The 14,673-nt window shown below is 34.2% G+C and overlaps 1 protein-coding gene and 1 long non-coding RNA gene across 4 annotated transcripts in view; both read left to right on the top strand.

The window, feature by feature from the left end:
• LOC128187228 (homeobox protein Hox-A7-like) overlaps window positions 1-6,238 on the top strand; it is a 6,623-nt gene extending 385 nt beyond the window's left edge. Inside the window, exons 1-2 of the mRNA XM_052857517.1 lie at window positions 1-243; window positions 4,759-6,238. The exon at window positions 1-243 is cut by the window's left edge and continues 385 nt beyond it. Of these exons, the coding sequence (XP_052713477.1) occupies window positions 1-243; window positions 4,759-5,051 (536 nt within the window). The 3' untranslated portion in view covers window positions 5,052-6,238. The remainder of the gene's footprint in view (window positions 244-4,758) is intronic.
• The window catches only part of LOC128187241 (uncharacterized), a 45,208-nt gene that overhangs the window by 19,709 nt on the left and 10,826 nt on the right, over window positions 1-14,673 (top strand). The window lies entirely within an intron of this gene.

Below are 14,673 nucleotides of genomic sequence, written 5' to 3'. Positions count from 1 at the left end.
ACCAACCCGAGGAAAATAATCTCCCGCGGTCCTACAGCTCGTGTAGCACTGACAACTGGAGTCCCCCACCTCACGGGGTCCAGCCCGGGTCCCCTGACTCCCTCCATCCTAGCACAAGTCCCTACTCCCCAGTGGAGAATAATAACAACAATCCGTGCAATATGATGTTGCACAAAAACATGAAGTCGGACCAGAACTCCGGCGAACAACCCACTCCTTTTTACCCGTGGATGGGCATAGTTGGTAAGTGTACAATTTCTTATTTTCTAGTTCTAATACAGTTTCTATCAACCGAATATCGGACCTTATGGTTAACGCTATGCCCAGATGCGTAAAACGCACTCGGTAACCGATTCGGTCCTCTGTTTTAAATACGAGTGAAAAAGGTAAGGCAGCCATAAAATGATAGGGCTTCTTGTTTAAAAACAACAAGCATTTTGTAAGTGTATTGTGTCCAGGATACAATATGTAAATAGAGCATATAAAATTCTCTCAGCATATCGTTTTTTCCCTTTAATGTGCGACAGTTTAACACGTCCAAAAATTAATCTTTCAAATCGCAAACATTCATTTAAATATTTTGACAGAAATGAAAAATGCATGCATTTGTTATTTTGATATAAAAAAATTATTAACACCAAATTTAAGCAACAAAAATTTTTCTAAAAATTGTTACTTTTATCCCTGAAATATTAAAGATCTAATAAATGAAAATAAATTTAAATAGAGTCTTTTTCATAATAACAATAACAAAAAAAACCAAAAAACCCAGCAAAAACAAAACAGAAATCACGTCTAAAACTCTGTTACTGATAGGGGGAATTTTATTGCTTCTCGAGGCCACATGAGAATATAAACTTGCTCAAAACAACATAAAATAAACATTCACACATGCCAATGCGCTAAAATCGTAGATGTATTAAATATTGATAAAAGTCCTATAAAAATCTGCAAATGTAATTTGGTAGGCTTTGTAATTGAGAGACAAGAGAGAACAAGGAATAGGGCCACATCTGACTCCAACTCCTCACAATTTTATTACCCAGAATTTTCTGACTAATACGAAACACCAAATTTTCTCCATAAAAATTTATCGCTTTCTCTGCTGTGTCAAGATTTTAAGATTTTTTTATTCTCAGAAATTTTCACCCTTCATAAATATTCTGACTGACGGGAACAAAAACTGCAGAAAAAGTCGGGGGACCGGAATATTAGCAGCCTGTCGGCTCTCTCCCTCATATTTATTAAAAAAAACCCACCTCTTCTTTACTAAATAATTATTTTTCTCTTAATATAAGTATCTAAAATTGTTAAATATTTCCCCTTTTGCAAAACAATTCAATTCAGTTCTTGAGAATTAACAAGCACAATTTTTTAATTGATTTTTTTTTCGGAGTCTTCACTTTATTAATTCTTAATTTAGATCATCTATGCTATTTTATTTATATTTGAATTATCTTGAGTAAGTGGGAATGCACCTAAAACGTTCAAGACTGACCATTTAATGAAGTGTCTGGCTACGATTTAATGTGTGGTCAGGGTTAAATCAAACAATATCCTTAGCTTCCTAATCCCGCCATAAAGATACCAAGTTATTTATATCCTTGATTATTTCTCAAACAACCCGTAAAATACAAATCATTGCCTCGGCTAAAATTTCATTAGGAGGCCGGGGTAGATACCTAGTGTGGCCATAAATAAGCAACAATTACCAAGACCCATGGGTGCTGACAGTTACGGGTTTTTTATCTGCGGAAATTCGTCAACTTTTATTTATTTTATGATTATCGAAATCAGTCTCTTTCGTATTCTAATTCTGTTAAATTCTTCCTTTATTTACCGTTTAAAGAAATTGTCAAAACGCAACGTATTATTCCATCCAGGTGTTTCATGGCCCGATTCTTTTGCTAATTAAAATTATTGATAAAACAAAGACCATGAACACAAAAGAAATCGATCAAAAATTCTAACTAACTTCACGGCGTTTTCAGAAAAACCAGCTCGTAACCTTTAGTGAAATTCATTTTCTCAGGCTGTCGTTTTTCTTCTTTTGCAAAATAGCCTAAAATGAATTTTCTCATTTAAAACTAACGAATTAGTTCATACTTATCTCTAAATGTTTATCTACTTTTTGTTGAATTTTTAAAGGGAAAATTGTTGCTCGAAAATAGATAAATATTTATATAATATAAGAGAAATAATTATTTCTATAATACAATAAAAATATATTATTTAGTGTTGGTTCGAAATAACATTTATGCATTAATAATTACAATCAAAAATACATTTTATAAATATTATATACAAACTTAATTCGATAAAAAAAAAATAAAGCAAATAAATATTGTATTTATTTAAAGGTGAAAGAAATGATAATCCACAATTTATTACTTTGAGTTGAAAGGTAACATTAGAACAACATTAGCATTTTGTTTCTTTTCTATTTTAGCAAGGGTAATTTTTATCACGTTTTCTAATGAAGAATGCATACATTATTATCTTGTATCTTTGACATAAATCATTTTCAACACAAAAGATATATTCCTCGGGCACAGGTGTTGTAACTAAATATTTTAGAACCTGTCACGTGATTAAAGGTTTTACAACAAAATTTACATATTCATCACACAAAGAGATGCCCCAAGAAAATGCTGAATCCTCTTTAATTAAATTAAACAAAGCGAAAATACAAAATGCCCACAAATGTTAATAAAGACAACGGGAGTTTATACCTTGCACATTTCTTCGAATTATGTTTCACATCCAAGGTCACCTCGAATAGCATTACTTGTAAAGATGACAGATCAAATTCAACTTTATTTTAGAGTACTAAGAACATATATGAAATTCGTAAAATGAAATAATTTTCACCCCTCAGGGATAAACTATGTTTGATGTAAGTTGTACGTGAAGTATAAGTATCATCAAAGTAATCTATTTTGCTCTTTAAAAAAAAGCTTCAACACTCGCTATTATCCGAGAAATATTTTCTCGTAATAGACATCAAATAAATTATCTTTTCTGACTCTTTGCACATATGATGTATTTTTTTAAACATACGTGAGCATTATATGTGAAATATTTCATAAGAAAACGTCGAAATTGTTTGTGGATTTTCTCAGAGTTTGAGAGATTAGCGGAATGAGATGTCAACACGCCGGTTGTTTATGTAACTCCAGAGTCTGGCTTTGTGTTTTATCTTTTTTATTTATTTCCCCAGGTGTTTTGAGCCCCAGCCATTTCTTAAAATGAAAACTGCTCACAGAAACCCGATGACTACGTACATATGCAGTGATATACATTCTTTATCAGTGCATCAAGTAAAACACATTTTTAGCAATTCTATTAGGTTGAAACGTCTCAATAATGCTTGATTCTCCCTCTGTAGGACCCAGATACTTTCTAAAACTAGACCGCGAGATCCGGTGTCAAAATTCCGCCTCTGTGTAGCTGTCCCCGACATTTGAGCCCCTCTCCCCGAGCTCGGGAGTCGCGATCATATGCTGGACTTGTAGACAATCACTTACACACGTCGAATTACACATTAATAGCATAAATCAGAGTACGGCCATAAAGACAATGATATCAGCTGTTTTATCAATGGCCTGTTGGTATTTAACAGGTATGGTTTATGCTAGGAGAGCGTTATGTTGTTACCTGATCACACTGAATCTAGAAGACAGATTGTGTTACTTATACAATTGAAGCACTATGGTTGATTTGACTTATCTGAGTATAGTAGCGGATTGTCCAGAATTGATTGAATATAGCCAATCTACGCGCCAATTTTTTTTCCCAGGGTTCTACGAGAAAAGATAGAATATGACCGTAAGAAATTAATAAAATTTAATAATTAACGAGAATAGAAAAAAGTTCCCAGGGTTAATAAGCCCGGGCTAAGTTTTTATACAGTGGCAAATCCCTTTCATTAAGCTCCAAGTCCCAGAAGTCGGCAAGAAATTGATCTTAATCCTAAAGTCGGAATATGTCCCGCGAACAGGGACGAGGTCTTTTGGAGGCTATGAGATTGATGCTTCTAATTTACTGTATCTATAAACAGCCTATTTTGCGTCTTCAATCCCCCTGTTATATGTTAAGGTTGAGCGAAGATGTGGATGTAATTTTAAGGTAATTGTGTTCAATTTTAAGTACCAAATAGAACACAGACATATCATTATCTCATGCTTGACTGGGAAACTGCTTTATCCCTCGCTGAGCTTCGCTTTGAAATAATGGCAGATTTTACTTTACTTGACATAGTCCATTTCACGACCATCGTTTTTTGTTTCGAATGCCGCGATACTGTCATAAAGTACACGTCGATACAATTATAAATGGGATCACAATTTTTCGATTTTTCCTCATGAAAAGGATTAAACCCTAGCGCTCAGGGCACGGTATCGCGTGGAGGTTTTTGCCTTCCCCTGGGGACAATAAACTTCTCAACTATAGCCAAACAATACCTAACCCATATTTCGCACTTATTACAAATAACAAAGTTTCGTTTGCAACGTAATATTAATTAAGGTTCCTCCGCCGCTCTCGGCTTATCTGATCCTTCATCTGAGGTTCACATGAATTCTGTTGTTTCGCCGTTTGCAGCACGTCCTTTTTTGCAATGCGCATTGGGTAACCAGGTGCACTAGGATTGATCGCCTTAATTCTTGCTCTACTTCGAGCAACATTCGCTCCAAAAAGCTTTCTACATTCAATCAATAACCGAATACAAATATCATATGCTGTCTTTGTGTTTTTCAGGTCCTAACTCGGCACACAGAAGACGAGGCAGACAGACTTACAGCCGCTATCAGACGCTGGAGCTAGAGAAGGAATTTCAGTTCAACCATTATTTAACTAGGAAACGGAGAATCGAGGTTGCCCACTCTCTTTGCCTAACAGAACGACAGATTAAAATTTGGTTTCAGAACAGACGAATGAAACTCAAGAAAGAAAGACAAGCTATTAAAGAGATTAACGATAATTCCACCCTCCTGTCCACCGATAAAAAGGATGATAAAAGTGATGGACTGTCTAGTGACGAGTCACCGTAAACACCCGAGTTATTCCGAACATCAACGAGAAAGCTTACGGCAATTACACGAGTTAAGCTTTGTCAATTCAGGCGATACGGGTATAGGGTTCGTCACCTCTTGCCATACCTTAGAACAATATATAATATGATGGCAATTTTAACTTATTCCAAAGATATTATATGTTTTCTGTTACAATTGTGTGAGGTATTACAACTTAGATCTCGTAACCTATACAAGCTTGGTCACAAGGCGTAAGAAACAGTGTCTGTGTGTCTGCTAGTCAAGAAGATTCTTCCGCGGTGATTATGTGCGTCTACCGTTCTGTGTTGTATGCCCTTTGTGTCGAAATTTGACTACAGATGGCGCCCAAATGAATTTATCATAGCTTGTCCATGCGGGATTTGAACCAAGAACTGGTAAAACTGTAGAGAGAGTTTCTCAGTGACTGTATGAGACTATAGTTATTGTTTTGGAAAGGAGTGATAGAGATGTTTTATAAGACAGCAATGGTTTGGGATTGTCATAAACCATTAATACGTCATGAATATGAACAAAGGGTAAAATCTTCGCAACATTCGTGAATATTCTGATACGATAGGGTAAAAATGTAAATGATTGCTAAAATAGAGGTCCTTCGGGCACATATCGTATTTTTGTATGGCATTACTAGTACTTATGGCTTACATTAGAAATCTGCTGATGTTTAGAGGGAGACTAAAGTGCATAAAATACCTCAAGTTTTTTCTTCCATTGTACAGACATATATGTTGCATTAAAGCTTTTTGTACCCTTTTATCATGACTTTGTCTCAGGGCTACAGTTTACTACATCTTACCCTTGATTTTTATTTGCCCTAAAAACCATTTTTGAAGGATTTGGTAACCATTTGGTAGGAAAACGGTATATATTCATTGTATATCTAGATAAACAAAACACATTAAAAAAACAACCCCAACTCAGCAACTGCTGCAGACGTGTGTATTTGTAAGTCTGTATGAAAAAGTCGTTTTATGAATTGCTGCCAAAACATTAATTTCGAGAAAGTTGCAATAGACGTTCCCCTGTTTTAAATGTTGTGTTGTGCTGTTCTAACGAGACCGTTATATGAATCAGAGAGATTTTTTCTATGTTTGTTAACGTTTAGTTGTAATAAATACTGCCAATTTTATTGGTGCATTTCATATGTAATAAAAGTTTGTAAAGACTATAGTGTACTGTTCTATCATTATATTATAAGATAAGCAATCAGAAAGTCTTACAAAATATAAGTGCCAACGAATTACTAAATGCATAAATTCAAATTTGTAATGTCATGTTTAAAGATGATTTTTTTCTCATGAATGCAAAGGCACTGCGCAAAATATCTTTGCTGTTTGTGATTAAGCTTCAAACAAAAGATTTTTTTGTTAGCGATAATTTATCTGCATTTTTTTTAAAACCGAGATGATATATCGCATGGTAAACAGGAATTTGAAGGTTGTAAAACAAGCTATTAAGCGTTGCACTTTTGTGATGCGCAATATCGGTTTGCATAAAATGTTATAATTAACGAAATGAAGGCTTAAAGATAAAAATAGATTTTAATGTTTTATAACACAGTGATTTGAACTTTCATCGATAACTAGGTAACTAAGGCTTTTTTTTCAAACATTTAATCAAAACAAGTTTGTTAAGCAGTCAACAATGTTTTGTTTCAACATGAGTTTTGAGCTCGATATCTTTCGTTGATTAGAATAATATTTACGTTCATGTGTTATATAAATTTTTATCCTGAAAGAATACCATAAATAAAAAATAAACATTCAAGTTATTATTTTATTGCTCCTTTTTTGACGAGTTTAAGATTTAAAGAAAGCACCGACAGTATAATATCATGATTGTTTTAATCACAAGAAAATATAGGTTTAATTCATTGGATGATTTAAAACAGATGGAAAATTGGGTTAACTGTTGGCTGAGTTTTAACTTCACATAATGAATTATCCCGAATAATGAACGGGAGAAAGAGTGCCTATTTTCTTTAAAAATGGGAATGTATTGTTCTTAAGTAAGCCGGAGTTTTGTGTTTAATTTGTTCGTCTGAGTAAAAAACTTAAATCGGATGGAAAGTTAATTTATGCAAACCTAAGAAGGACAAGGATGTTGATTAACATAAGTTTGGAATCCTTGCCACAAAAAATTTAGTTTTTTTTAATATCGTGTAAAAATGATTTAGTAAGAGACACCTCTTGCTTAAGATTCCCCAGCTGCAAGATGCAAAGAGAACTGTTGAATCAGACCCTGGTTAAGTTTCATCACGGGGGGATTATCTTCTCACCCCTCACCCATATCTATCCGTACACGACCCCGACCTTCGTCGGTTTCATCCCGCGGATTGTCGTCTGCAGTCCGCCAAGATCTGATTCCGGCTCCATTCTAAAATTCTGTTTGAAGCCGGCGGTATTGTGTGTCATCCACAGGTGGGAATCCCAGGGACTGTGCCAAAATTCTCGTCTCCACGTGAACAGTTCATAAGATATTTATTACCGAGTGTAGAAAAGTGCAATTTATGTTTTATCATTTTTTTTTTTACCCCATAATATCATCTTTTCTGATTTTTAAAGTCTCGGCTTACGGAGAAAGTCACCAATCATTGAGTGTCTTTCTCGGCTATGGCCGCGTGTGGATTGGGTTTTGCAATAAGCTCATTACTAACGTAATTTTGTCGTCTGTAAGATAGACTAATGAACATGCTGCTAGAATGCACGAAACTCAATTTCATATTTTTTCAGTGAACGAATTATTACAAATATCAAGGACTCCTTTGGTTACCTTATATTTCCCATATTAGAAAACCATGATGCAAATACATGTTAATGCATTTATCTACTTCTTTGAAAAGAATATTAGTGAAAATATGTCTAAACTTATCAAACGATCAAAAATCCCATAGAACGCAGAATTATCCCCCTTTAATTTAGATATTCTTCTTTATCAATCATCCATAACAAAATGTGTATATGATGCAAATATCGAGTTTATTATTGAGTCGGCCTTTTCCGACTAATAAATCTTAGTCTTCTATTTAAGTGAATAAATTAATATTTTAGAATAAATGCTTGCAGTCTATTTCGGCAATTAGAAAAAAGTGTTCGGGCGGAAAAGTTTTTAAACTAAAGGTGAGAAAATTGTCACCTATGTCTGTTCATTTGAATAATTAAGAAATATGGGATTCTTTTGTGGATAAGCTTCACCGATTTAGGATATTTAAAATATACTTGGTTACACAATTATAACTTGATTTATCAGTATTAGTTGTTTTTTTTTCAAGATTGCACAAAGCTACATTTAAACCTGACTTCGCTTCAGAGATAGGTAGAGCCACCCGAGCCTCGGTTTGATTTGGGGATTACCCATGTTGTGGGTCAGCTGACAACGCCCTGGATATGCCCCACCCTTAATGTCCGACCAACGGACACCAACAGTCTTTAATGTGGTGATTTAATTACAGAGTTAAGATGTTAAGAACATGCGTGGGTCGTCCGGCAATAGTCCTCAATGATTAGTGACCAATTTATCATTTGTTTAAATGGCCATTTGTAAGTTTAATGTGTTGGATAGAATGCAATGGAGATCCTTGGAAGGCTGGCCCATCGTTTGATCTAGCTTGTATAGGGGTGAATGTATCTTGTTGCTATCTTGTTGCCTTCTATCGTGAGGGTACGAAACTACGTCGTGAAAGGAAAGATTTTTAATGTTGAAACTTTAAAAAGAATTATTTTTCGAGCGATTTGGCTTTTTAAATAAATAGAGAAAAAAGAATTTAACAATAGTACATTTGAAAAATGCTGTTTTAAAAACAAAAATCGCTAGTCTAACATTAAGAAAATTAAACTGATAGCATACAATAAATTGAAAATCTAATGATATCCAGAGACAAATTATTTATTTCCGACTTAAATGCTGTTTGATTTTAAAAATGCAAAAAATGGGCGGTTGTTCGCAATCCTTACTTTAAAACATGTGAACGCGGACAGAGAATACTGATAAAAAAAAATAGTCTTTTAGGTTCCGTATTGGCTCTCAGGTTGATTTGGTTAAAATTCTTGACAGCCAAATACTTATAAATATGTGGAATGAGGAAATTAGTGAGAAATCATTATAATCAGAAAAATGATGTCTAAATGCCAACATTTTTAACGAGTTAGACAACTTGCTGTCCCTGTAAAGATGGCCACAATATATTTGTGTTCTCCTTAGAATTAATGGATGTTTTGTTAGCCTACGGTAGCGATTAATTCACCCTGTTTACGCTCTCTTGTTTATAAACACATATATCTGAATAAATATTGTTTTCATGATTTCAGGGGACAAATAGTTTAAAGATAATGTTCTGTTGATTGAAAAGATAACATGATGAAATGGATTAGCCACGCGACTTGAGTTATGTGTTTTGTTCAGCAATAAATACAACGTCGAATCAGTGGTGCTGACGTTGTTACTTTAAGTACTTACACCGTTTTGCTGGCTGACATTAAAATCAGCGGTGACGTTAATGACAAACGTTATGATTCCAGAGGTTTTTATTTACAAGCTATTTTTGCCACATTTACCAGCAATTATTCATGCCATTATGTAATGAAGTCTTTAAATGACATTATTTTTACTCGTTTGCAAATACCCATTCTATGTCAAGAGAAGGAGAATCGATCGTCGCGATTTATACCAAATATTTATTATTAGTTCACTGTAAAGATATGAAATGCATGTTACCGCACGAAATGAGCTAATAATAAAGTCCGACTACCAGTTTGATTAAATTTGAGCAATTTATGACATGGTCCTTGAGATCTGTGGTTGTTCGCTCAAAATCAAGACAACGTGTGGTAATTTTATTCCGACGTATCACTCGACAGGTATAGAGGTTATTGCCTGCTGGAGGAGACCAATTTGAAACTTCACACAGTTGTTACATGTGAAATGGCTCTATATATAAGTTCAACTTTCTCTTTGAATATGATTATGTAATGACGCATCGTCAGTTAATTTGTCCGGTAATTTATACAGATCAGCTATTCCAGATTTCGAACATATTTAATATTCCGGTAGAACTACTCGATGGCTGTAGATGATCCCCGTGAAGTGTTGAAGGTGATTTCATTTACCGAATTCTACTTAATTAACAAATTGATAAGTCGTATGTGGGCAGGTTTTCTAAATTCCCAAAACACAGCTGGCCCGTCAAAGAAATGGAAATTTGACAGAATTTGTAAAAATAGAAAGCCAGATCTTCTAGAGACGACCTTCATAAGCCAAGCTAGACACACCAACGGTGCAGGCACTTCTACGTTCTCAATATTTTTCAAGTAAAATCAGAATATTATACCTATATATTACAGAGATAATGGAACGAAATCCAAACAAATTTAAGAGTTTGAAGAAAAAACAGTGTAGAAATATTCTTATTGCGCTAACTTTGGAAAAATCTAATATGTTGACTCTATACATGAAAGAAAACCCTACACATTTGTATAAATGACCCCTTTCTGAAAATAGAGATGTACGTCTTCTTTTGAGTTTTAGTTTTGCCAGCTCTGATGGCACATATCTCGGCATAATCCGAGAACGAAATCCGGATATAAATAGATCAGTAATGTCCTATGTTTGTACTGGGATATTTAGAAATGCAGATGTAAAGTTCTGCTGAATATGATAGGATACTCTGAATATGATACTCTTCAAATCAAATACACAAGTCACGAATGTGCCACCAGTTTTTGTTAAACGTCATTCTTGAACCAGTTTAAAATCAGGTGAATATTTTGAAACTGGGCCTTTGTCAATGAAAAAGAGAGCAACTTCCGATATTTAAGCTTTTTAATTTACATCTATAAATCGTCTGACTTTAAAATTTCCAATTTATTAGCGTATCGGAATTGATTAAATATCTGTACTATTTTTTCTTGATAAGCTGAAACTAATATTACTAAGCCCTCGAATTCCTTTGGTCGTGCAAATTACTTTTCCGAGCTGTCTAGAAAAGCTCTCACTCACACAATACATCAAACAGGGCCGCATACGAAAGTAAATTCTCCAAAACATATTTGTTTCTATGAAAAACAATTCGACTGTCAACTTCAAAGTCTCGCTCAACAATGTTATCGCGAGATGTAAAGAGATTTTGATCCCGCCAATCACATGAGTCCAGACGATTACCCGCACGACGATTAGATAATCGTATCCAAGTATCTATTCCTCGTGTGATATCAACAATTGTAAGCCAATCAAATCGCCATATTTAATTTGAATTGATAAGGTGGTTTATAAATCTATCAGCAACCACATTGCAGACATTTTCAAACATCAATATATCTGTTTTCAAGCTGACCAATATTACCTTTGGATGAGAAACATGGAGCGAAATAACGCTAGTCCTTCCTGTCTGTATTTACCAATGATTTAGGCATTATCTATCTGGGTAAATAAAAATATCGTATGCCCAAACCAAACTCTCCGTTTATAGAGATTTTGATTGAAACCCTGACTTGAACTATTCACTCAATTGTTCTCTGATCAGAGCCCAATCGTTTGATTTCAAAGATCAAGACACAAGTTGAAAAATCAGAGGTTAACCATGGCGCACTTATTTTAATTAATGCGGAAAAGAAGTAAAAGCTGCACTCCCTGTTATTTAGGCGAGTTCACTTAATGCGCCGTCATCTTTGTTCTCTTGATCAGAACAATTTTATTTTGTTGATTTTTAAACCCCGGATTTTCACCTACAACCTGTCTGTAATACCTTTGCTTAATGCAAATGTCAGATGAAAGGACGAAGGGAAAATGCCAAATCCCCCACCGATATTACACCAAACGGCATTGCGCATCTAAATCCATGCTATAAATTACATACACTCAAATCTTAAAATTCAACGAAAAAACGAATATTGAGATGTAATTATGAACATATTTTGTATTGGAGTTCTTATCTCTAGATAAAGTTTGATATTTGTACCCTTATTGGGTGGGGGTTGCGGGTTACAATACATCACGGGGTTTTTTTTCAGTGTGTTTTTTAAGTACAGATGAACGATGATTGTATAAAAACAATCAGAGTGCTGTTGTCTTCTTGGTATTCTATATGTGGATCTAGTTGATTATGAATAATGGAGATTCGCTTGCGCAGGTGTGAACGCCCTCCATTAACTCCAATAGGTGCAAAAGGGATACCATTCACTTAATGAATAAAAAAATTCTACATTAGAAATATATATAAGGCAAATATTGTAATGAAAATGCACCGAACCTACGTGATATATATCAGGAACTGTCACTGCTTTTTTTTTTAGACTTACATGTTTTTTATAATCTCAAAGGTATACCTTAACTGTGCATTTTATTGGGTTTTTTAATTTTTTTTTTTTTTGCATTTAAATTTCATACGCAGTTTTGAGCAATATATTTGGGTATGTGGAATGTGATTGTAAAAGAAGTGGATATACACAAATACCCGCCAATACCGCCATTTTGCTAACAAACAACCAATCATAACTCACTTTTTATTTTGATGTTGTGACATCTGTTACCTTAGATGAAACGAAAGTATAACGGTCTTAAATCGTTAAAAATGATTTGAAAAATATTCGATTACACGTGGCAACATAATCAAATCTAATTTGAGGACAATTTATCTAAATATATAAATATTCAAGAAACACAAGAACATATGTTTTAACAGTTTCAGAAGCTTTGTATGTCATAACTTTTACAAAGTATGCACCGGACCGACGACTTTCCCCGTTAAGACTTAAGTTTATTATGCAATATCAAGTCACAGATGGCTGACAATTTTTGCAAGACTTCCCCCTGACTTTGCTATTGGTTTGAAATAATTAACCCACAATTTTTACCTGGCTAACGAACTCACCATTGGTAATTTAATCCGCAGACTACAGTTTTGAATATTTAGATTCAAAAATAGCGTTTGGATCATAGACCCTCTTTCCACGATTATTAGAAATGCATAACTAATTGAATATATCTTTATTAAATATTCAGCGTGTCTTAATTTCAAGGATATCGCTCCATTAAGAGAGAATTTATTACACAGTTGTACATGTAAGTAAACCTGCACGTAACAAAACCGGAATGATATCAGATGAAAAATCTTATACATGTAAGACATTTCTAAGAAAAATATGGATTATGGAATAATTCTACTGCATGTACTAGCTTATTGCTCGTTTTTAGATTATGACATAATTATGCTACTCTAACCCTAAACACAATAGACGTCAATAATGACATTTATATCAATAGTTTTCAAAAACTGTTTTCAAACAACAAGGACCAATTAATAATTAATGTTTCCAAATAAAACTAGAGTAGCATAATTATTTGTATAATCAAATGAAGCACAACAATGTTGTCACTGTTGTCCTTGTTACGTTATTCGGTTGTAGGTTGTTGACTCCATTCTTCAATGTTGTTGGTAATGTGAGTTTGGTGTTGTTTTCTTTGTTTGTGTTGTTACTTGTGTATAACTGATGTTGCTTGAAGTTTTATTGCTTCTGGATTGCTGAATATTGTTGTTGTTGGTAAATTGCTGAATATTGTTGTTGTTGGTGGATTGTTATTATTGTTGTTGTTGGTGGATTGCTGAATATTGTTGTTGTTGTTGGTGGATTGCTGAATATTGTTGTTGTTGGTGGATTGTTGAATATTGTTGTTGTTGGTGGATTGTTATTATTGTTGTTGTTGGTGGATTGTAAATATTGTTGTTGGTGGTGGATTGCTGAATATTGTTGTTGTTGGTGGATTGTTGAATATTGTTGTTGTTGGTGGATTGTTATTATTGTTGTTGTTGGTGGATTGTAAATATTGTTGTTGGTGGTGGATTGTTATTATTGTTGTTGTTGGTGGATTGCTGAATATTGTTGTTGTTGGGGGATTGTTAATATTGTTGTTGTTGGTGGATTGTAAATATTGTTGTTGATGGTGGATTGTTATTATTGTTGTTGTTGGTGGATTGCTGAATATTGTTGTTGTTGGGGGATTGTTAATATTGTTGTTGTTGGTGGATTGCTGAATATTGTTGTTGTTGGTGGATTGTTAATATTGTTGTTGTTGGTGGATTGTTAATATTGTTGTTGTTGGTGGATTGCTGAATATTGTTGTTGTTGGGGGATTGCTGAATATTGTTGTTGGTGGTGGATTGTTAATATTGTTGTTGTTGGTGGATTGTTAATATTGTTGTTGTTGGTGGATTGCTGAATATTGTTGTTGTTGGGGGATTGTTAATATTGTTGTTGTTGGTGGATTGCTGAATATTGTTGTTGTTGGTGGATTGCTGAATATTGTTGTTGTTGGGGGATTGTTAATATTGTTGTTGTTGGTGAATTGCTGAATATTGTTGTTGTTGTTGGTGGATTGCTGAATATTGTTGTTGTTGTTGGTGGATTGTTGAATATTGTTGTTGTTGTTGGTGGATTGCTGAATATTGTTGTTGGTGGTGGATTGCTGAATATTGTTGTTGTTGGTGGATTGCTGAATATTGTTGTTGTTGGTGGATTGCTGAATATTGTTGTTGTTGTTGGTGGATTGCTGAATATTGTTGTTGGTGGTGGATTGCTGAATATTGTTGTTGGATTGCTGAAAATTGTTG

This window comes from Crassostrea angulata, chromosome 1 (assembly GCF_025612915.1).
Source record: "Crassostrea angulata isolate pt1a10 chromosome 1, ASM2561291v2, whole genome shotgun sequence".
NCBI lineage: Eukaryota > Metazoa > Mollusca > Bivalvia > Ostreida > Ostreidae > Magallana > Magallana angulata.
This window is presented reverse-complemented; position numbering and strand designations above follow the sequence as displayed.